The sequence below is a fragment of the Alosa pseudoharengus genome, unplaced genomic scaffold (assembly GCF_046254945.1).
Source record: "Alosa pseudoharengus isolate Yale_2024_CS ecotype anadromous, Long Island Sound unplaced genomic scaffold, YU_APseudo_1.1 YU_APseudo_1.1_scf_19, whole genome shotgun sequence".
NCBI classification, from domain to species: domain Eukaryota; kingdom Metazoa; phylum Chordata; class Actinopteri; order Clupeiformes; family Clupeidae; genus Alosa; species Alosa pseudoharengus.
This window is the reverse complement of record NW_027468657.1, coordinates 32,155,143-32,179,668: the sequence shown is the minus strand read 5'-3', so window position 1 is coordinate 32,179,668 and position 24,526 is coordinate 32,155,143. Positions and strand designations below refer to the sequence as shown.

Genomic DNA, 24,526 nt, shown 5'->3' with positions numbered 1-24,526 from the left:
CCCAGCCTGTGCTAATCCTGTGGTTTCTTCACCTTTTGAATCACTGCTCTCCCCACTGGAGTGGACACCTCAAGTGTCAGACAGACTCCCAAAGTACAGTGAAACAAGCCTGTTGACTCCCCGTCTAAATCAGGAGTGAGGAGGCCCTTCTTTCCAACAGACACAGTGAATCCCCCCTCCTTTTTTCGAAACTCGCCCGGCTTGTTCCTCGAACGGATCCTCCTTTTATCCAAGCACGGACTCAATGAGCCCCTTTTAAGACTTTGGGGGGACTATACACTGCAGCACTGAACAATGCATGTTTGCTCACAAGAGGGTGCCCCGAAATTTGAAGGCAGCTCATTGTGTGTCATCTCTCAACCACCCATCATCTCGACATGTGCATTCAAAAAATAATGTCATAGCCAAACAAGAAAAAAGAAAGAAGCTCTCCAAAAACATGGAGGTGAAACTGAGATAAGCGATGTCTCTCTTTGTGTAAGTGCTGAGTGTTTTCAAGACGTGGCGTGACCTGTTGTTGTCCGAGAATCATTATGTAATAAAAGTACAGATGAGATATCTGCTATTAAAGTGGCTTTGCTTGTAGTATTGTCAATAACACTTGACTACACTGACAAGGAGAATCTGTAAATTGAAAGAAATATCACAAAGCAATGATATAATGTTTACTTGTATATGATTTCAGGAACAGCCTCAGCAAGTGAGATAGAAAGAGACCAGCAAGACTTAGACAAAGGGACAAGGAGGCCAAAAGAGAGAGGCAGAGAGGGAGAGAGAGAGAGAGAGAGAGAGAGAAGAAAGAAAAGATGGACACAGAGAGTGGGGCTACCACCCTGGGGATATTTTCCCTGCTCCTTGGAGGAGCTGGACATTCTTATGAATGTGCAGCGGAGTGAATCGCCGCCATCACAAAACACTGCAGCGCATTGAGCGTCCTGGCAGAGGGCAGCAGGAAGGTGACACACTGGCAGTGAGAATGAACTTAATCCCCTAAACTCTTGTTGAGACTTGTCTTTGCTCCAGGTCCTCTCAGAGCAGACGCCAGGCACACAAAGCAACGCACACGAGGCTTGCGATGTTCAAGCCTGCTGCAGTTTTTTATATTGTTCATGGTGAGGGACCCTATTGAGTTGCCTCAGGGTTGGTCCATCTAAACCCACAATAAGTTCTGTGTGCATCGATGCTATATTGCATGGGATTGTTGGCTGATTTTTGTCTGCTATATTTTGTTACTTTAGATAAGTGCTGTACAATTAGCAAAATACAGACATAGGAACTTAATTTATGTGTTTAGAAACCCTGTGCTGAAAACCAGTCAATATGATTACGATTTCTGTTTGCCATAAGGCCCTTTGGTCCTTCATTACCCATACTACCATGCTTGCAAAAGCATTTTGCTTTTTTATCCTTGGCTTTTCCCTCAAGAGTTGTAAACAAAGACTGTAGAATATTTTGTGCAAATAGCTAGACTGTTCTGTGTGTGTGTTCTGTGTATCATGTGAAATAAGGAAACATTAGGATTTTCGGTCTGGAAAAGAAAAGCACTGGAATATGCCATTGGTTGAATTTTACATGCTCGTGAAATTCACATGCTCGTGAAATTGCCTGCTAAATGTTTTTTTTTCCAGACTAATATAATACAGGGATTGATTTATTGTGAAGTATTATTGTTGGTCTTCAAGTAAAGGAGAAGGGCTTTCATCGCAGTTTAACTGAATGGAAATAGTGGGATTGCCCAGAGCACAGGGCAGGCTGGTGATGGCTTTAAATCGGAGGTGTCCTGTTAAAAGCTTGGATAAGGAGATTACTCTTAAAGGTATTTCTAGTGGAGAGGATGGGAATGATTGACTGATCTAAGGGATTTTTTAAAGGCAAATGCTCAGTCTTTCCTCAAAGAATTAATCCTCTTTCCAGAGACACTTGCAACTTCTCAAAAGCTTTGCCAAAAGTCTTTTTGTTATTTTTCTACATCTGCTGCTTTTCAGGTTTTTTAAGTATTCCAAAGTAATCTAGCAAAATCTTGTAAACTGAACTGCCAGTCCTTTGTTGACACAAACATGTCAGAAACTTCAGTGGTCAGCACAACGCGTTCTGCACACAGTCTGCGTGCCTTTGCCAGCAGAATATTTCCTCTGGACAGAAGCCACTGCACTGTTCTGGAAAATACAACACTGGTATCGTAACCTGCAATGTTGGTAGTTTACTTTCAACTGTTGTAAATGGAAATGTGCAAATCAACTCAATGTTATATCACTTGATTTCACTGAGGTTTGCTAATTTAGAGAAATCCCATCACTCATGAGAACGGATTCCCTTGGCATCTCTGCCGCAGATCAGCATTATTCAAATGAAGCTTAATTCTTATGCATATATGCACCCACGCATCTCATCTCCTTCTGACGTACCAATGGCAAATATACTGAAACAATTCAAGGTATATTATGCAGAATATTATAATGCCCTCACAGTCCAAAACAATAGCAACATTGTGCCAGATAGATCTAGACATGCAGTATCTGTGTGTAGAATGGAGCAGATTAGCAGGGCTGAAAGGCCTGGCACAAACACAAAGGATCTGTGCATCATCTTAACACCACAAGTGTGAAATCACCTGATCTCCTTCATCCATTTACTCCTAGAGGATTTAACTCAGCAAATTCAATAAGAACACACAGTGGCACACCTTACAAAAGTATTTATGTATTTTAAAAGGTATGGCACTAGATGATGAAAATAAACATATCACTGCCAACGAGTTGAATTCAGGAACAAAAATATACAATATATACATAAAAAATGCACACATTTCATGCAAAAAGTAAATTCAGGGAAAAATTGCTGAACCACAGAACAAGTCAAAAGAACATAAAGATATTTGCATAGTATGCCAATGTGTCAGGAATGACTGGTCTTTTATACACAGGTGAAATGCTGACCTAAACGTTTTATTTGGGTATACCAAAGGAAGTGATGTCACAGGTTGATGAGTCATCATGAGAGAGTTTGGTATGTCACAAGTAATTGGAAATGAAAATATGATTATGGTCTGTCTAGTGATGCACAGCTGACCAAAGACTAGTGGTCTACAAGCATCTAAGTGGTCTAAAAAGCCATGCTACTGAAGAAACATCTGCACTGCCACCTACTGTTATAAACAAGGTCTTGCAGACATTATAAAACGCTAATGACTCCTCTAAGCTCCACTTGCGTTCACAGTGTTTTTGACAAAGCTGCTTGACAGTATAGCACGAACAAAATGCTCTGCAAATAATTTAATAAATAAAGTTACACATATCCTGACTAGATCTTAAAATGAAATGTTGTAGTCTCTCTAATGTTTTTTTTCCAGTACACAAGTTACACTAGTACAGTGATCCTGAATCTATGTGCCCATAGACAATGTTAATTATGCATGTAAATGACAGAGAACTAATCAAGAACAGCCTGCATATTACATAAGCAACACTTTACGTACATATATATGCCTGTGCATTAATGACAATGCTGATGAAAGACAGCTACTGTATGAGCATACAACTGAGCTTAAGACTGAAAATGTATTCATATCACAGTCATAGAAACTATCTATTGAGAAGTATAAAAATGATTTAACTGCTAACCAAGCAAAATACAGCTTAGAAAATGTGCACAATAAATACTCTATTCTTCCTTTTCCAAGGCGCCAGTTTTATACTTCGAAGAGATTAAAACCATTCCTCTGTTAAAAAAATACAAATGAACTTCACAGAAATTACCAGGGCTTATTACTGTGGAGGACAACTTGTTCTTAGGCTTATTCATACAACAAGAATCCCAAGAAAGAACTTCAAATACAGATAAACACTGACACCTGTACAACATGTCAGAGCAAATGTTTTTTTTTGCAGATGTATAGTCTCAGGTGAATTTGCTCCTGCAACCAGTGCACATGGTCCATGGCAGAGAAGCTCAATAATGAACACACCTCCTTCAACATTAGAGCAGGCGCCGCTGTATTTGGCATCATGCTGTAGAGATAGCTGGCCTGGATACTCCCCGTCACACCTGGATGTCTCAGTCTCTGCTGCTGCGGTCACTCTGGTGGTCAAGCTCAGAGGGCCTCGTCCTCGGCTGGCTGCGGGGGCTCAGGCTTCTTGGTGAAGACGCTGGACAGCTCCTGCAGCAGCAGCTCCTGGGACGGGCTGCAGGGTCCACGCTGTCGCCGCCGCGGCTGGGGAGCCACCGGACTGCTGCTGCCGCTAGCGTGGGGGTCCCTGCCCGGCTCGGCCGCCAGCGCCTCCAGGGAGGAGGCGCCGGGCAGCGGGGAGCCCTCGTTCCGTCCGAGCGGCCGCGTCGGGGACAAGTCAAAGTTGCGGTCCAGCGAGACGGTCTGCCTAGGGCTCAGGCTCAGCGGGCGGCCGGGCACCTCCAACGTCTCGGTGTTGCTGCCCGACAGGAAGCTGGTCTCCAGGGACTTGAGCACCTGCAGGCCGAAGTCGCCCACCTCCTCGTACAGAGGCTCGGGGCTCTCCGGACGCTCCTCAAACGAGTCCTGCTGCACCTTCATGGGCTGGGCAGAGAGACGCTCTGGTCAGGGGCTGGCTCCGATTCTAAAGCTAAATTAAACCTGACCGGCTCATAAGGAATTTAAGGCTATAATTATGATAGGCAATTTGAGGGCTTGTGATTACCCCATCTAAACTAAGTATCTGGTCGATCAACTGCTATTATGTGGACAAAGACACTATTTGTTGTCGCTAGAACTCAACACTGGAAGAATTCACCCTTCAACGACGTCAAAAACAACAAACTTCCTTTTCGAGACCTAAGGCATTGTTTTAGTATCACAGTGACAACCTCAAGATAATTGCTGAATACACGGTGGACAAAGGGGGGAAAATGCATGCAAACAATTCAGTTGCAAAGCCAGCGGACTGGGGGCTAAACCAGAGGCCACGCCGCCTTTCTACAACACAAGGCGGCAGCTCAGCTCTCCCAGCCTTCCCTCAAGGCTATGGCTGCAAAACAATACACTGGAACAAGTCTTCCTCCCCATGCATCCTGTTGTCTACACTTCAAACATTCAAGGCAACATCCTGATAGTGTCATTGGGGGAAACAATCACTTCCAAAAGGAACAGGGAGTTCCCAGCGAAGGAGAAGTGGGAAAGAAAGGGAGTAAAAAAGAACAGATGTATTTCTTTTCAAATAAGAAGAGGATTGTTTAGGAAACGTAATGTTATGGTGAGACCGGCGGTCAACTGTTCATACCCAACTTGTCCACAAGTGGTTTAAACAGGTGGTGAGTATGTAGGAGGAAAAATCAAATGTGAAAGGAGTTACTCGTCGGTAAAAGAGACACGTGAGGATCATGCACCCAAAACCAACCCCAGAACAACAGCACCGGAGACGGCCGCTGTGAGGCTGCTGAAGAGTGAGCAGATTTGCATGAGAAGTGAGTTACTCACAGACATCGGGAGGGAGGGAGGGAGGGAGGGAGGGAGGGAGAGTCTGGTGCGTATGCATGCGAGGGAGTCAAGCAAGAGTGTCGTGCCACAGACACTCAGACAGCACATGCGTGGACTACTTACAAAGTACATGGACAGCGTCCTCCTATTGTGGAGCTTTTGCTGCAGAGACACAATGATACCAGGGTTGCCTCATGAGATCTGGAGGACTCCAGGGGACACAGGGGAGTGTTATACTGAATAGACCAGCAGGGGCCGTGCAAGGAGCGCACACACTGTAGGGAGTTAGCTCCAGGCCACTGCTTATGTGCTTTTATTGTGACGGAAATGAGCTACGTTTACACTAGAGAGCCGTGGGATGAATTACTGCACCCTGTTGAGGAACCTTTGTTCTGTGAGGGTGGAGGTGTATGAGTAGGATATCACTTTTGTGGAGTTTCTTTTCTGTACTCATTTGCATTACTTTGCTTAGAAAAGTTGGTCCAGGAAATGTCAGGGCTCAATTGACATGTCCCGTTGCTTAATTGGAAATATCAGAACTCACAATGTAGTACTAAATAATCTATTGGTCTAGAAAGCTAGTGTGAGCCCTATAAGTTTTAAGATATAATGCCTTCATTAGTCAAATGAACTGTGTTTTGGGCGGGGCTCATAACATTAAAGGAATTATCCGGAGTAAAATGCACTTTAGATCGATTTACGGATGATTGGGGGTACATACGTTGAGTTGACATCAAAATCATGTCATTCGGATGTGTTTTGAGAAAGTTCGATTGCACCGTTTTCAGTCACACAACTCGTAGCCTGGAAGTGAGCAGGGCATTTCAATTTCGCCGCTACAAAACGCTATTTTTATACCTCTTCTACAGTTCCAAACAACATAACACTTACGTGGTAGTGAGTAGAGGGTCCCTAAAGCCAAACCGAAGTATCCAGAGGTCTTTATGTGGTCGAATAGAGAGTCCAGAATGAATTTCATCAAGCCAGTACCTTTCCGGAAATGTTGCCATCTTTGCTGTAGGAGTCTTATTGCTGGGTGTGTTGTAACACGCTCTGGAAATTCACAATTTCGTCGCCGTTTAAAAAAAAAAAAAAACATAGTGATAGTTTAGGGACCCTCTACTCACTACCACGTAAGTGTTATGTTGTTTGGAACTGTAGAAGAGGTATAAAAATAGCGTTTTGTAGCGGCGAAATTGAAATGCCCTGCTCACTTCCAGGCTCCGAGTTGTGTGACTGAAAACGGTACAATCGAACTTTCTCAAAACACATCCGAATGACATGATTTTGATGTCAACTCAACGTATGTACCCCCAATCATCCGTAAATCGATCTAAAGTGCATTTTACTCCGGATAATTCCTTTAATTCCTTTAATATGCAGACATACTCTCAATACATTCCAATTACAAAAGGTGTCAAGAATGAGTGCTGCGTTACCAGTGTCTTATTGGCTGAGAGCATGGTGGTGTTGGTATTAGTCTTGCTCTCCTCCCCTCGGATGGGCACCAGCGGCATGGTGCCAAACTTCTGCTTGGAGATGTCAGACGAGGAGTGCCTCCTCAGCACGGGCGGCCGCAGGTCATCATCCTGAGGACCACAAACAGTCACAAGGCACAGGGACTGTCACGTACAAGACATTTATAAAAAGTGACTAGAGGAAGATACACTTGTTTTATAGGCTACGGCTGTGTTGGTGTTTATTGGGAGATATGTTAATAATGTGACACCTGTGCTTTCAACAGGTTGGTCATCCAGTCCCAGAGTTCTGCTTCACAGGAACAGCTCAGGCACCTTTAAGAAAGATGAAAGGAACGTTAAGCCTGACTAGGCTAGTGGCTCATAAAGAAGGTGCAATGTGAAAAGCAGAAACTGAACAGAAAGAACTAGAATACATACAACTGCTGCTTGTCCAGTATGACAGTGAAACCCCACCTGGGAAAAATCAATAGTGCTCATTTCTATACTGAATGGGATACCAGCCACATGTATGGAATTCACTTGGATGTTCTTGGGTTAATATAAACAGTAACCAAGTTCACTCACTTCGTCGGTGCCTTCAGCTTCTTCCTGATTCCAATGTAGATCTTCAAAGTCTTCAGCATCCACTCCTTTTCTGGTTTATTGCTCTTGAATGACAAAGGAATATGTCTTACTACATTGAGAATCCAGGTTAGGGCACCATTAACTGAAAGTGCAGTGTTACACTGCAAAAACCGCTTATCTAACCAAGTGTTATTAATCATATTAAGATCTAAAAAACTAGTTGGTATTGTTTTCAGTATAAAGAGACTTACCTAGTGCTTTCTCATGAAATCATTCGACTTAATTTAATAAGAGTTTGACTTATTTTAAGACGTTTCATCATGAAAACAAACAAATTTGGCTGACAGTGCGTTAAGCAAATTTGTCTTGATAAGACAAATTAATTAATTAATTAATAACGCTTGGTTAGATTGTATTCTTTGCAGTGTAATACTGTATTTGATGGGGGACACAGGTCTACCTTCTTGTCCTTCAGCAGGAGCTTATGGTCCCTGATCTGAAATATCCGCTCTTGAAATTTGTTTCCCTGCAGCAGCTTGGGAGGTTCCTCTCTGCACTTCAAAACTCCAACTTTCGCTATCTCACTCTTGTATGCTGCACACACAAAACAAAACAATCAACTTCTGTGGGTCATTTAATGAAAATGGAAACAGTACAGGTGTCACACACATACAGGCATGACTCACCAGTGAAAATGTCGATAACTTCTCCTTTAGGAACCTTCTTCACCACTAAGTAGGCTGAACTGGGATCTGCCATTTTACACCACTGGAGGGCCTGCTCCAGAACTTTCTCTTTAGGGTGAAGCGGCCGTTCTGTGACAAAGGCACACCATATTTACAACCCAACTACAATTTAGTGCACAATGTTGAAATGAACACACACAGATACCACACAGACACTCAAGAATAGGATTGCATGCATTACTATTAGGCATAATTCATTTCCTAAATAGTGGTCCTGTTCAAGTATTTCCAGTGAATGAAACTTGTGCTGAACTTAATTATAATCCGTGTTGAAGTTCACTTCAAGGACACACTCAAAAAGAAACAGAAATAGTTTGTCATATTGCTCAGGGCTTGGTTTTAAGTGTGACAGCTATTGCATCAACATTACATTAAGAAGATTCACTTCTGCAATTGTGGTCCCTCACCAAGTTCTCCATCCTCAATCGCCTCAAAGGTCATCCAGATGTCTCTCTCCCCAGCTGGGACGTTTCTCATGTACAGAACCTGATTGGTTAGCTCCTCAGCACACATTGAGGGAGACACCTGAGGGCAAAACACACAACATCACCAACCCAAACGCTTGTGTTTCTGTGGAGCTCTCCTGCCCCCAGGTGGCCAAAGTGTGTATTAGCAGATTTATATTCAGAGATAAAAACAGTGACTAGACTAGACAGACTATTCTGAGGATGGAGAAAATCGAGAGGTCTACACCTACCTTGAGAGTGATGCAGCAGTCTGGTATCTTATGCTCCAGGTACACTTCTATGATAAGGTCGCCGGCTTGGGAGAGCTGAGAGTATCAAATGAAAGAGAGTTCAGATTGAGGCTACGCTAACATCAACACTAACACTTGCCTTTTCAGAAAAGCAGCTCTATGGTCCTGCGCGCTCCACACAGCAAACAGAAGATCTGAGCCCACAGCGAGCGCTGGTACCTGTGTGTCACTCCAGGTGGTGATGAGGCTGATCTCCAACTCAATCTGTGTCTGGTGCTCCTCGTCCACCTGAGCACAAATAGCACCGTCAGGCTAAAAATCCAACGACCACTACAGGCTGACCTAAGTGCAGTCCAGAGCACGACAGTCACAGAGAGGGGAGTCTGGAGAGAGGCGGAGGTGCTGGTCTACTCACATCAAACACATAAAGGTAGTTGTCGATGAGGTCCTCGATGATCTTCACCTCATGTTCCCCTTTGCCATCAGTCTGGAAGAGACTTGGGGCAAAGAGCAGCGAGAGATTCTTGGTGCACATCTGGTTCAGGTCAGCACACTTCTGTACCCTGGATGACAAAAGCCAGAGGGAGAGATAACTTACATGTTACATACAGCGGTCAGTTGCAACCCACTGACAACATACGCAGCAAATTGATAACTGTTCAAAATGGAGACTGAAGTGAAAAGACAAAATGAAGAGAGGAGGAGAAGCGGGGGCCATGCTCAGGTCCAGTGTTGGGTTGGAATGCTGAATGAGGGGCGTGTGAGGGCACTGACCGGTAGAGGTGGCTGATGAGAGCAGAGAGTGTGGTCCTGTTGACGCGTGGCAGGCCTCGGATCAGCTCTTTATATCTGTCCAGCCGATGCATCTTATTTGAAACCTCTGCAAGCAGCAGTGGGAAATAGTTAAGGAGGATCTTACTTGTCTTTTTCAAACGAAGAGACATCTTTGAAGTCCAGAATGAGCTGAATTCAGAGGTTCAATGTAGAATTGCCCAACTCTGCACTGTTCTATATATTATTGTTCTACATATATGGTGAAACTGTAGGAACAGCGTTAAAGGACTCACTTGCAGCGTCTTGCCAAAATGGGTGCAGGTCTGCCATGAAGATTGGGTCATCGATTTCCCTGAAAAACCTCTTCAGCACATCGGTTACATCCTCGATGAAATTATCCCCGATGCGCAGCTTGACGTTGCGTGCATCCTTACGGAACTCCTCCATCAGGAGTTTGATCCTGGATTTGGCGCCGTTCTTCCTGTAGATGCCCTCGTGGCCCAAGCCTGCAGACAGATGTCAACAGATGTTAACACGCACCGGCCACAAGCTCAGCTGGTGACAAGTCAAATCAGACTAGAACACTCACGCTCATATCTGGATATAGCAGACTTCCTTTTTATACATGTAACATGTAACTATACATATTTTTATTTGGTGGTATTGCCTAGATTACAGTACTTTAATCTAGGCAATACCACTACTATCTAGTTTCAATCTAATTACATGTGACAGTACATGCACATTCATCATACTTAAGGATACAATTCAGCTTGCTTCAAAATATGCAAGAAAACAAAATTATTTTTAAAGGCCATAGACCAGAAGAAGTTAAGGAGAGATGGTGCAGATGACTGATGGAGGTGAGCTCAAACTAATCGTCCACTAGAGGGCCTGCCACTCGTCAGGCTCTCGTCCTCACCATACTGCGTGATAAAGGCGATGCAGCTGTCCACGATGATGGGGATGTCGTGTCTGCTGAGCTGCTGGTCCCGCAGCGCATTGCCCTTCCCGCCAGCCGCCTTCTGGATGTCGACGAACCACAGGGGGAAGTCTGTGCGGCCCATGCCCTGCAAATGAAGCGTCCTGTGGGGGCATAAGAACAATAACAATGGCCATGCACACACATTAGTTTGTAAATGTATCCTTTTCTGACTACCGTCCTTGCAGGGAACACCCTGAGCCCTCTCAGGTTTTTATTAAATATTTAATCAGATTTCAATTAATTTCCTTTGTGGAAACCAATATAGAGGACCATTGCCATCATTGAAAAAGCATGATGTGTTCTCTCTGATGAAACCAGAGTCAGGTTCTGTCTACTTTCCAAGGCGGTGTCATTTTCATTCATTAGATTCAGGAACTTTTTATTAGATTTTGAATAATTGAATGAAATCAGTGCTGGCATTCAATTCTTCCTAATATGCTTACCTTCCTTTTTCAACCAGTACAAGAATGTCCTTTTTCTCGTGATTGTCAGTCTCAGAAGCAGTGCCTGCACAAGAGGAACATCAAAGAGGAACGATTTAACTGACGCCTGTCAATCACAGTCAGCGCACAACAGACTGATGGCTGCATAACCTACTAAGCTCTTGGAGCCGTTTCAGGTTGATGATGTCCTCGGCTGCGCCGTCCGTCCGAGGACAGATGAACAGGTTGGACTTCTGCAGGACGAAGAAGCCCTCCTTCCACTGCTGGGGGTCCAGCATGTTCTTGTACCTCATCATGCCCACCCGCTCAAACTCCCGCGCCAACAGACAGTGGCAGCTCAGCGGAGTCGTGGCCTGAATCAACACAGAGAAGACAACAAAACAAACGGACGGATCTCTCGAAGGTCTCTTAGAAGCACCAAACATGCAGGATGCTGAGCGCTCCAGTGATCCAGAGGGACACTCTTACCTTCCCAAGGGCTTTTGCCCAAGAGTGCAGAGCATCAGCCGTCTCCAGGCCAAACTGGATCAGCTTGTCATTTGAAAGGTACAGCTCAAACGTGTAACGAAACCTACCATAACAAAAGTGATAGTGGTTAGGGGCACGATAAGACAAACACTGGAAGACCAGTTTGTTTTATTCTGCCATCTGTCATATTATTTGTCCAGTATCACTGATGTTAACATACCGGTCAATAAATCCATTGTTGTTGTTGCATGAGTCGGGTCTGCTGACTCCCAGACAGATGATATCTTTGACATTGATCTTCATGCTGGGCTCATGACTTCGGTCCGACTCGTAGAAGAGAATGGACTTCTCCACAGAGCACCAGAACTTCTGGAAATCTGAACAGACAAAACCCAAGAAGTGTCTATCTATTTCATTTTTTAATCATCAAAGTCAATTGTAACAAATATAACTTTTTATCAGGAGAGTGCTTGAGGTATGCACAGTATATTCCAATATGTGTATATTAGTGAAACACTGTACTGCCTTTAGGTTTCAAAAAAAACAAAAACTGGACAATTCAACTTAAGACTAATTTATGACCACATAACACATGTGAGCTTGATAAGATCAGTTAGATACAGAAAACTCCTTTCGGTCTCCTAAAATTAAAAACAGTTTATGTGAACTAGATGGATAAGAATGAAACTCATTTCACAAACAGGAGTTCTTTTGAAAACCAAGCCAAATATAATATCCTGTCCTTATGTAACATGATTACAATACATTAGTATACATATGTCCTAACAGCACCCATATTTCCAAGGAATTTGGAGGGGGGCTTGCTACTGAACTTGAGCCAAGGGAGTGTACTGGCACGTAGTCGCCTACCTTCTCTGGTTCTGCGGGATAATGTGCCTTTGTTTGAGGAGCCCGCCTTGTAGAGGTACCCAGAGTGCAAGACCGGCTGCATGATCTCATCATACACACTGGAGTCTGTGAAAGCACATCACCATATCAAACCACATCAGAGGACACACACAACTCAGACTTTGTAACTAGAGAATAGTGGTACCTGAATAAAAACGTCATTTGCAACCTAATTTGTTACCCAAGTACTTTATGATAAGACTCGGGGGAGACAGGGTATTATATAAATAAATATTCACAAAGCAAAGATGAATCATGCCAAGAGCAATTGTACTCGCTCACTACTCCTTTTGGAGTGCAATTTGGTGGGTATGATTTAAAAAGCCACTTTCTCCCTGCTTTCAGGTGGAGGCTGGGTGAGACGGAGAGGCTGGCCTCACCTGAGATGCCCTGAGTGTAGTGCAGGGACAGATGCTTGTCATGACCATTAGCATCAGCCAGACGAGCAGCCTCAGCATCCGCAAAGATCTGGGTAACGGTCTTCAGCAAGTTCTGTTCGGTCACGGCGGTGCAGAGAACCTGGAGCAACGCAACGCAACGCAAACACACGCACACACACACTTAGGACATGCATCACTAAGAGCACATTCAGCCACAGGCTATTCAAAAGTATCCCCATTCTAAAAAAAGGCTAAAAAAGACTCCTCCATTCACGGTCATCCTTTTATCAGTTTTCTAAGGTTTTTTACATATCTGACCCCCCTCCCTCTCCTTGTGAAAGCTGAAATGGCCTGACTGTTAGCCCGCAGACTTAAATGAGTGCTTTTGGTGCAACGCTGGGATGGCACAATGAATGCCAACCCAGCCATGACTGCTGGCTTTGTGTACTCAGATGGTCCGGGCTATTTTAAGTAACACAGGCTGCACAAGAAGACCTAAATTCTCTTTAGTGGCATGTGAGGAATACTACAGTCACACAACATAGGCCTGTATCGACCGCCATGATAGGAGGACCTGCGTTGGACGGCACATGGAAACAAACGGTTGGTGTTTTAGGTGAGTGTGGCACCTTGAGCAGTTCCTCCTGGGTGTTGAAGCTGGGGTGGGGGTGGCGGAAGCGCCCCTCGCGGTACTTCTGGGTGATGAAGTCGCGCCGCTGCTCCGGTGTGGCATTGCAGTCCAGCTCGTCCACAATGGTCAGCCTGGCCGCCCAGAACTCATTGGCTCGGTCATTCCCCAGCATGATGAAGAGCTGCAGCACAGAGAACAGACTCTGCACGTCAGACACAAACCCCCATACTACATACAGCATGGCCTTCAATAGAATGAACAGGAAAACACCCAATAGGAAGAGGCGCCATCATACGATATAACAGATATGAAAAAACTGAATCTTGCACACAATATTGCCAAAAGATAAATGACAGATCCTAGGGGCCTCATCATACAGGTGGTGAGCTTCTTTACCTGAACGATCTCATTGCTCCAGACGCTGGTGTCGAGTTTCAAACTCTGGACTTTTGACACCATTGTTCCCAATCCTCTGTGCTGGCCTGAGGTCAAAGAGAACAAAAGCTATGAAGAGCACTGTGCTGCTTGGGACACAACAGACTGCCAAGATGTCTCATTCAAGCTGGATTACGTCTTCAGTGTGAAAGCGAATCTATTTCTGAGCACAAACAAATGGTTGTAACAGCAAAGTCCTGCAATTCTACTCGAGTCGGAGGTCAAAGCAGGCAGGCATTTTATCAGAAACATCACAGCCACTTACAAAGCACCCAATTATGTTATTTAGGCTGTCAAATAAACACAGATATTGATCTTGACTAATGACAATGGCTGATTGACAGCCTGATTTACAGCTGATGGGCGGTGACTGATAGGGCACCTGGGCTTATCTAGTGCCCCCATCACAGTGACCCACCTGCACAGTTCTTGCAGATGACCACACAGAGATTGATGGAGGCCCAGTCGGGGTTGATGGCCTTGCAGTCGGCGCAGACCTTGTTAGACCTGTTGGACCAGATCTTCTCGGCCACCTCGTAATCGGAGAGGGTCTCGGCAATGGACTCCTGCATGGCCTCCATCCACTCCCGCTTCTCACGGTCAGACTCCGCGGTGAAGCTGAGGCATTCAGACACATGATCGTCAGACAGACATGTTTTAAGGTGGAATTTCTTTAGTTTATTTCTTTAGTTAGATAATTAGAACATGGTGCATTTTAAAACAATGATGGGACACTTTAAGTTACGTTCTATGTTCACTTAGTATCTATCTGTTTTAACAGGCATTTAAAAAAAGACCCTTTAGAAATCCCTTTGAACATGAAGTTTGAAAGCCTGGAACTAAATTTGTCCTGCTCAGATGAAAAATATAAGGTACTGCCATCCAGACCCACATGGAATCAGGGGGTGTTTGTTCATAGAGCTTCACCTGAATGTCTTGTAGGGAGTAATGAGATCAAAGCTTTTGCTCTTGCCATCTCGGATTGTAGCCCCCCTGGATTCTATCATTGAGATTCCAATGCCAGTCTTGAAGCACTGCAGGGGAACAACCCGACACAGAGTGGGACAGAGAAGAGGGCTCAGAACTAATTTGTGTGATTTTCTCTCTCTTTCTCTCTCTCTCTCTCACACACACACACACACACACACACACACACACACACACACAAACAAATCCGTAACACACACACATTTTCTGTAAAGCCCCTGAATACCACTGTGGCATGGTGATGTGCCATGAATGGCTAATTACCTGCTCGCTCTTGTAGAGCCAGACTTGCTCGGTGTTGACGGCCACATAGATCTTGGACTTGGTCCCTTTAAGCTCCAGGAAGCCGCTCTTTTGGCAGTGGCTGCCGGGGCCGAAGCGTGGGCGGCCAAAAACCAGCTGCTCCTTCACCCGCTCCTGGAGGGTGCTGCACCACTTGCTCCTATGGACTGAGAGGAGGGGAGGGGAGGAGAGTGGGGCTTCCTGTGTTGTAACTCCAGGGAGGCACACATTCACATTCTGAGAGAGGACTACTGTTCTTATTGTCAGAGGGGCTAGAAACCGAAGGGCCTGTTCTCTAGGGCCGGAGACCAAAGCCTTCATCTCCCAGGAAATCAGACAGGAGTCTTGGCTTCACTTTCAGCTGTTTTCACTGTACTATTGTGGCAATGGTTTGAGGCCAATGCCTCTCTTTGTTACTGATCTTAAACTATGTTGGTGGTTTGAATTTCATTTTTCACACAACTAAAAACACTTTAAAAAATAATAAATATTAAGTAAACACTAGAATACAAAGGGAGTTCTGCTACTGACAATGAGTAGGAGAACTGTAAAACAAACATTTCTGATACAGAGCAGATAAAGATAATCTTCAAAAAGCTGTCCTTCTGTTGACCCCTTCAGTGCAAACACAAAGTGCTGAGGATTCAGACAGGTCTTCCTCAGGGGTGCTAATGAGCTGCTGTTTACCTTCATTGTCTGCGCGGAAGACAAATGTCCTGTGACTGGTCACAACCTCAAACTTGTTGTCTTTGGCCATGCGAACCATTTGTATGGCTGCCAGAGGAATCACACCTTTTGGGTAAGGGTCCTAGGAGAGACACAGTTGGTAACTAAAGAGGAAAATTGGGCCCGCTCCAACAGAAGAGCCCTTGAGCTAGGAAGACCCTGAGAATATAACTGAGCATTTAGTTTATACCTTTTCACTGCCAAAGTACATTAGGTTTGCTCCATCAAATTTCACATAACGCTTCTGGAATACATAGTTTCTGTAATATAAAAACACATGGAAAAGTCAAATGTTTTTACAATTTAAAAATGACATATTTTCATTTATGAAGTTTGTTTTCCACATTTATGAATACAATTTCATATGGTACACACATTACTGTGTTTTAATGGACACATTCAAGAACAATCAGCGCATTCAAACTCGGATTTAAATGCACCTAACAGACGTGGTGCTAAAATCAGAAGCAAGGCCAAAGCAAGACGAGCAGAAGTGTGGAAAAGGGAAGTGACAAAATGGCTGACAAAAGGAAGGAAAACACACCGCTTGGAGAAGACAGACACGAGGCACAGACATGTCCGCAGAGGGACAGAGGTGCAGAGGAGACAGTGGGAGAGCAGCAGGCCCACGAGGTCGTACTCGTACCCTTGAGGGGACAGCTTGTCCAGCCAGCCGTAGATGATGGGCACCGCCCGCTCCGACAGCGAGGTGTAGCTGGCGTAGGGCGAGATGGTCTGGTCCTCGTCCAGCTCGCTGAGGTGCATGCCGTGCTGGGGCAGGGAGAAGGAGCGCGAGGCCGGCTCCCCGACCGTGCAGTAGCCGGGGCTGTCGTGGTGGGGGTGCGAGTTGGACAGGCGTCGGAGCCACAAGTGGGCCGGGTTCCTGGACAGACAGGAAAAAGGGGAGACCGCCAAGCAGTGAGGTTGACCCAACGAAATCAGTTAACACAGACAGGGATATCATCCAATACCCCACATCTGTGAACTAACAGGGGCACATTCCTTGTCATTCCCTGTGCTTGCTGAAAGCCCGCTGAGCACTCTTACCCCCGCTCCTCTCCTTTTCTGGGGCCCAGGCTTTCACTGCTCCTGGTCCTCTCCGCCTGTCCAAACCCACATGAGATAACGACAGCTCACTTTTCACTGGGCATTTTTAATACTTGTATTATTACAGTATTATGGTTTCAGAGACTCATACTCACATCGTCATGTGGATATTGCCGTCTGCTTTGGAAAACTGTTTCACAGTATGGGCTGATCATTTCATCTTGGTCATCAGTTTGTGCTAACACAAAACAATTCATTTAGTTAAAGCTACTATGATGTTAAAGTTACACTAAGTTAAGTATAGTTATTCAAAGCACAAACATCTTGTATCATATAAGCTCAGCTTTGGGGACTTTGGGGACAATTGGGGGGAGAGGTATGATAAACTTACCTATCAATTGATTAGGCCGTTCAAGTGAACCGCTGTTGAAAGTGCTTCAAAAGAAAAGAAATGTCAGAAGAAGCGCCTTCGTGATGTGAGAACACAAAACAAGATACTCAAATATCAGGTGAGGTGAGAGAGCTCACATAAAACCACAGAATTGAGGACCTACCCGTCGTTATCAGAGTGTGCACTCCGCTCCTGGCGCGGGGGAGGTTTGGGAACTGACTGGCTCCAGCGAGGCACTGGGGAGCCTGGTAAAGTGCCGCAGTAGATCTCATTGGAGACCATCTCCACGCCGGAGCTCCTGGAGCTGTGTGGGGACGTGGGCGTCCCAGAGAAGGGGGAGCCCTCGAAGCTGTGCAGCGAGTCGGGGGAGGAGGACAGGGATGGGGTGGTCGCGTGGTGGTGGTGGTGCTCGGCGTCGGCCATCCCGGGCGAGGAGGACCCCCGGAAGTGGGAGGGGGGGACCCCGCGACGGAGCCTGGGTGGCACAGGGGGCAGGAAGCCGCTGGGCTCCGGGGTGGAGGTGGTGATGCTGAGCTGCCTCTCGTAGGGGCTGGGCCTCGGGTCAGAAGGGGCATTCAAGGAGTCCACGCCAGATTCGCCCACCGCGAAGTCTTCAAGAACCGTGACGCAGAGAGATTCCTGAGAGGGCCTCTTGGTCACTTGAGGTGTGGACAAAGAGATGGCCTTTTTTTGCCTGTTGAAAACAGTCCGGGGCTTTGGCACTGGCCTGACGACGGGGCTGCTTTGTTCACCAGCGGTGCCCTGCGTCAGAAGGGTGGGCAGGTTCGGGGCAGAGCTGTTGCGGAAGGCTTCAAAGGACGGGGTGGGGTCTACTAGGAGGGCTGGCTGCCGGGTCTCTGAGGCGTGAATCGTGGTCTCCGACTGACAGCGGTCCAGTGGAGGTGCCCGCCTCTGAGCCTTGCAGGCCTGTTGGATGTGGCTGACCAGTTTAAGGATCCGTTTGCGGTGACCAGTAGCGGTTACGCCCAGAGCACTCAGAGCCTCGTTGTCTAGGTGACAGAAGTCTGGAGCGAAGAGAAAGCCAGCTTGTCGGAAGCTGTCCAGGTACTTCTCTAGATGGATGGAAACCAACAGATTCTCTACATCTGAGCTTGCATCTACTGCTGCCATAGTGTACATTGGCTAAGGAATTAGCCTGCAGGCAGGAGCGACATTGGCCAAGAGGACAATAAGGCACCATTTCTTCATCTGCAAGAAGAAACACAAACAGAAACAATGCACAGATTAAAGTAAAATGCCATTGGGCATGATCAAGCTGGGTCCTATACAGAAAACCTATTCAACTAAGAGTTTATTGCCCATCAACTAAGAGTTTATTGTCATGAGTGTATTGCCATGTCATGTGTGTGAGAGCCATGTATGGACCCCACCACAGACCAACCATGGACAGGAAGGAGTTAATAGTCTTTTACACGAGAGAGCTTTTTTTGGAAACTTGAAAATGGCATCACTGTGACATTTCCAGAGGGGGTCATGACCCGTCTTCCAGCCTCTTAAAATCACTGGTGTGGAACAAAGCCTGATGTCACTGACGAGACAAAGGCCCATCTTTGTTTTACTTTAGTTGGTCTTTCTGACGAGAAAGAGCAAGGCAACATGACAGAAATCTAAACCAATCAAACGCGTATGCCAGGCGAAGGCGGCGTGTTCTAATGAGATCAACCCATGGGAAGATAGCAGCTAACGCAAAGCAGCTCTCTGGAGACATCTGTGCTTCTTTTAATTCTCCACAAATAGCCTATCCACTTTCCCACAGCCAACCAGTCCATGACCTCAAGATGTCAATATCCCCAGGACCTACGGTCACTGGCAGGTCGGACGCATCTGAAAGAATTTCTCAGCAGCTCGGCAGAGGCCCCAGGAGCAGTGAGGACACACGCAAACCTCTGGGTGGAGGCCCAGCAGAGAGAGGCCTCTCCCCCTCTGCAGACACTTCCTGGATGTGGTCAGTGTTAAGGGTTAGATTTCCCCTGTTCTGTGTGTGCGTACGTCCTGGAAGGTGACTGCGCCTGAGGAGAATGCTCAAGGCTGGAGCGGGCCAGTCGGACTGACCAGGGGAAAGTCGAGGCCCAGGGAGGCCGCATTCCATTCTGTCAGGGAGGGGTTGGCAACGGTGGTGAATTATTTCCTGATCAAAGGGTTAAGACCTTGAAAGCCCCCCGCCCTCGCTCCAGGCACGTCACAATTCAGACAAAAAAAAAGCTTCACTGTGTCTATTGTGTGAATCCCAGTGAGACGCTCTCATCTGGACTACACCATTGTGTGCACAACACCCAGTTACCATCTAAATATCACACTTATCATACTTATAACGGAGAAGGTCTGTGTCTGTGGTATGCTACTGGCCACCAGATTAGCTTCATTTTCTCAGCTCTGCTGTGGTTGCCCCTTGCCGTTGCAAATAGAGACTTTCAAGGTTAGTCATTTGATAGCTCCCTTTGACAGTCTTGGCGATCGTTTCGAAGCACGATAAGAAAACGTAAACAACTTGGTATTCTCCGACACTGGAGCGAACGCCATGGCAGGCCACTCCCCAGCCACAGGCTCTGAGTAGGATAGCAGACGCTGGGAGGCTGATGAAAAGGGGGCCATGAGTCACATCCCACTCTTCCTTTGTCTGCACTCTGGAAGCTAACCTTTGGCTCCTGCACACTGATACACCGGATCCTGCGCTCCCACTGCAGGCAGGAAGCCCGTGAAGGGGCTTGATAAAGCCTGACCTGAGAATCGCCACGGGAGAGAGCAGCGCCTGTGTTTGTCTGTGTGTGTGTGTGTGTGTGTGTGTATACAGTATGTGTGTGTGTGTGTGTGTGTGTGTGTGTGTGTGTGAGGGAGGAGGGAACACATGAACATCTCTCTATGACCAGCCTGTCATCGTGGTGCGCAGTCACTCAATGGTAAATCAGAGAGGGGGTGGGGGGGGGGGGGGGGGGTCACGCACCATTCTGTATGATTTGAATGGGCAGAGGCTATACTTAGCATCAGAGGGAGGATGAAATGTTACAGGAGAAACGGTAAACATGGTTCCCACTTTGGAGTGTTGTTTTCCCAAACTCTGGAATGTGTTTGGCATGGGAAGTCCTCCAAGCTAGATGCCTACCCGCTGTTTTTTACAAATCACTAAGTAATAACATTCAAAGCCAGAAGAACATTTACAATCACATCCTAGAGGGCTGCTCTAACTATAGGGCAGTAAAATGTGACCACAAACATTTTGAGGAAATTCAGCAACCCACATTAAGACTGAACTTAGCTTGAGCCCTAGTGTAGGGTAACCTCACTGGGTGTCATGCAACATTTACCGGTACATTCAGATGTTGACAAATAACAGTTCAGAGTACATTCATTAAAACAGCAACATCCTCCTTGTATCGTTTTATCAGATTTCATAAACTTCCTAAAATACTGATATGCATTTTGTTACTTCATCGTGGTGTAAAGACAGAGCGAGCAGCAAGGCTGAGACCACAACTTCTGTTCCGACTCGTGTGCGATCACAGACACGACATCATGAGGTGTCTACTCCACTCAGACGTGATGCATCCTCCCAGACACCAGTCAGGGGATCTGTGTCTGAGCACCAGCGATTCTGTCTGACAACCAAATTCCTGCCACCGATGTGCTTCAGGGGTTAGGGCTGACGGTAGTGGTGGTGGTGGTGGAGTCCACTCAAGTTAAGAGCCAGGAGAGAGGGGAGCAGGCCTTCTCAGACGGCCCGTCTCCTCTATGTAGGGCAGCGGAGATGACAACACAGATTTCCATGGCAGCTCGGCTCTCTAGGGCGGTAAGCACCTTCCCCCTCAAAACGTGCAGCATCCGCGCCTCGCCCTTCTCACCAAATCAGAGGGGAGTTGACCGAGAAAGCTTTCACAAACACATTAGCTCTAGGAACATTTCACCCATCACAATTGCATGAAAAGAAACCAGTGTTTTTTCCCCCCTCATCCCCTGTCCCTTGCGACCCACCCACAACTATCAGGATGGCTGATCTGGGGTTTGTGAGAACTGAAAACACAGGATACAGCTGTCTCTCAAGCAGCGGCAGCGCAATACTGCCCCACCCCCAGCCCTCCCACTCCAGAGGAAAAGAGATAATGTCAACCATGCAGAGATGGGCCGCAGATAAGGACACAACCACAGTCAGCAGCATATAGTCTTAATATAACGAGACGTGGGTATACAGACTGTACATTCACACATGAGATAAGATATTCAAAGATTCACTGTTAAGGCAACTGCAGTAAACAATTGATATTTGTGCTTTTGTCGTCTTCACAACTATTGCAAACACCTTGAACACAATGTTCAGTGCTAGAGTCAAGTGATCACAAGATGGACTAAATTCAGCAATCAAGTTGCCTCTCACCATTTGCTTGTGTTTGTTTACTTCCTTTGTTTAGTTCCTTCCCTTTTTTGTCTTTTTACATATACCCTTTCCTCTTGGCAGATCATCAACTTAGTGGCTCTTTTCTGAGTATTAGTTAGTTAACTCTCCTCACAGGCCAAAAATATAGTGTTTTTTTTACTATTTCCTAGATAGATTATCCATTCATGACTTAGGCTGTCATGGTCTGTTAAGCTGATGTGAAATATTTCTTAATAAAAACTTAATATGCTCATAAATAACTGAATGGGTAGACCACTGGCAGAATAAGAACAAAAAGCCAAAAACAACAAACTCCACACTGGCCATATCCCTTGTTTTTGAATGGTCTCCCGTGAAGACTGAGTATACAGACAGTGCTACTGATTAACTCATAAAGATTCTTTCTACAGGCACGCAAAAATAGACAATTTATAAACTACCATGATGTGGCATGTCCGTCTTCGATTCAGTAACATTTCTGTTCTGACGTAACCAGAGGGAAAAAAACATCTCGAAACATCTTCCACAAATCCTGTCTTAGTCAAACATCCCAGGTCCTCCCATTCGAACAATTAGTGGAAGCCGTAGAGTCAAAAGCAATTGGTGAAACGGGGGGGAATCAAGGAGGCATTTGGGATGCAGGGTGCTGGGGGTGTTTATAAATAACAGTGAAGCACTATTGTGTGACACAATATGTCATTGTTCAGGGGCTGGCCGAGGCTGTGCTGCGGAGATGACAGAACACACTTGTGCCTTAATATGCTCCGTCACATTTTCAGCACTCAGATGTACACGCAGGACTGAAAGCACTCTGTTCGAGCCAAGCCTACACTTTCTGTCGCCTGAACAAGACCGTGGACACGCAGGGAGCCCGAGGCCCATTGCATTCTGGTCCCATAGAATCCTAAAAAAAGAACTGTTTCCATTCAACTAGAATACTGCCGGCCACCACTGCCTTACTGATGCCTTGGTCACTGTGCGACACATACTCATAGCAGAGAGGAACTCATAGCATTTTTTCAACAAAAGGATCACTTCTTTCCAGTTGGGACTAATTTTATAACTCATGAGTCACTTCAACATCTAACCACACAAATTCAACTAAAAATCATTAAAAATGTGGTTGCATTCATGCATGTCCGTGCCTGTCTGTTAAAAGTAAAATCCTAAGGAAGGATAACAACACACTTACAAAACACCAGAACAAATGTAGTCTCTCTAGTCCAGCCAGCTCAGATGTGGATCTTAAATGATCCTACTGCCTTTGATCCCAGATACCAGCTTTGAGGGGAATATGGGTCATGTCATGCAGACGGGTCACCATCATACATCTCAGTCATTTAGTTACATTCGCATGAGATCTGGAGTCTGTTCAACCAGGTCAGAGAGAGGAAACAGTGACAGAACTAGTAGGCTAGTGAAGAGTTTGGGAATCAGTGAGCTGCATGGGCGTTTTGTGCTGCACAATCCACAACATCGAAAAGCATTTTAATTGAAAAATTCAACTGTGACTCCTCTAAACTAATTATGTGTACAGCTTTGCTTTAAAAGTGCCACTCTGTAGTCTACTCCTGTTTTGATTGACTTTATGGCTACATTTCTAAAACAAAATGATTCACAACCCCACGTTTAACATTTAGCCTACCTCATTCTAATTCAACGTTTAACTTAAAACCATTGACACTTCCTTGCAATAGCCTACTCTAAATTAGCACCCCTATTGACATTTACAACCCGAGGGTCATTAGTCGGTCCGTTATGATTGGGACAAAACTGCTTATTGGCGTGAATATTTACAGACACTGACAACAGGAGCTGAAACTTGTAGGCTAAACCAAGTCGACTTAACCATAGCCTATGCAGCAACATTGTTTAAAGGCTGCAAACTATAGCCTATTTAACATACTCATCCAGCAGATATTTCAGTAAAATTGTAACGAAACGGTGCCCAGCAAAGAAAAGAAAAAACAGCATGCAGTCTCACAGTTGTTCAAGTAGACTATCGTATGTGTTATGCTGTTGAAAGTACAGTAACTATGAATGAAACATATGAAACAATCATCTAAGCTACATTACCTTAATTTGTTGTGCGTTGCATTTCACACATAATTGAAGTGAAAAACATTTTATTTTCCTGCTGAATGTCGGATGAAGATAGGGCGGCCAGTGACAATCCGAAGCTAAAGGAAGCTCTTTGGGAGTATGGGTTGTGCCAATGCTTATTGAAACTCCCGACAAGTCTTGAGTGACTCCTTAAAGGGACAGGCGCTGGTTGATATTACGCCGACTTTTTCTGACCATCCTTGCTGTTTGAATTCCCCCTGGTCTCTCAAGAAAACAGTTGCCAACATTTTGCGAAAAATATTATTTTCTCATACTGAATATCTCATTGTGTCCATATCAGTTTGTCAAATTTAATATAGGCTACTTTGGTCTGAGCAAATAACATGTTGAAATCACGTAGGCCTACAGCTGAGGGGACATTTTACAAAGCCTCAAGGCCTATACAACATATTATCTTTATAGTAGCCTATGATCTGCAACAAACACAGTTATACTAATTATGTCACTGTACATTCGTGGTAAGGAGGGTCACGCTGGAGCTTTTAGAGGAAGCCAGGAATTTCAGGGTCTGCAGCAATAGGGCCCTCCTGTGAGAAATCAGACAGCCTTACTTGTGGAGTTTCCTTTCCTTCCCCAAGGAACAATCTGCCTGATGTCGACAGGAAGTGTGCCAAAGGGGAAAC

General features: G+C 45.5%; 1 protein-coding gene across 2 annotated transcripts; it reads right to left on the bottom strand.

Moving 5' to 3' along the window:
• Positions 1-2,680: 2,680 nt before the first annotated feature.
• On the bottom strand, positions 2,681-23,971 carry arap3 (ArfGAP with RhoGAP domain, ankyrin repeat and PH domain 3). 2 transcript variants are annotated; one of them, XM_076292401.1, is made up of 34 exons: positions 23,856-23,971; positions 17,556-18,601; positions 17,393-17,436; positions 17,157-17,239; positions 17,002-17,057; positions 16,601-16,837; positions 16,145-16,214; positions 15,916-16,036; positions 15,211-15,395; positions 14,887-14,993; positions 14,378-14,577; positions 13,921-14,006; positions 13,523-13,705; positions 12,894-13,032; positions 12,475-12,579; positions 11,825-11,981; positions 11,605-11,707; positions 11,291-11,489; positions 11,137-11,200; positions 10,631-10,794; positions 10,002-10,214; positions 9,709-9,814; positions 9,350-9,497; positions 9,154-9,222; positions 8,935-9,009; positions 8,645-8,762; positions 8,178-8,306; positions 7,952-8,085; positions 7,492-7,574; positions 7,345-7,380; positions 7,176-7,239; positions 6,886-7,035; positions 5,570-5,608; positions 2,681-4,549 (listed from the first exon to the last, which is right to left on the bottom strand). In XM_076292401.1, exons 2-34 carry the CDS (start codon positions 18,530-18,532, stop codon positions 4,091-4,093), a joined length of 5,103 nt encoding a protein of 1,700 aa, XP_076148516.1. In that variant the 5' UTR covers positions 18,533-18,601; positions 23,856-23,971; the 3' UTR covers positions 2,681-4,090. The 2 variants fall into 2 exon arrangements, with proteins under 2 accessions (XP_076148516.1, XP_076148518.1); XM_076292403.1 differs by lacking the exon at positions 5,570-5,608.
• Between the last annotated feature and the right edge of the window lie 555 nt (positions 23,972-24,526).

Coding starts and splice junctions, on each gene's coding strand:
- arap3 (XM_076292401.1), bottom strand. CDS start 18,532: ATGTACACTATGGCAGCAGTAGATGCAAGCTCAGATGTAGAGAATCTG. Junction 17,058..17,156: donor GGCAATATCCACATGACGAT/GTGAGTATGAGT, acceptor GGGTTTGGACAG/GCGGAGAGGACCAGGAGCAG. Junction 7,575..7,951: donor TCCTGCTGAAGGACAAGAAG/GTAGACCTGTGT, acceptor TTGTCATTCAAG/AGCAATAAACCAGAAAAGGA.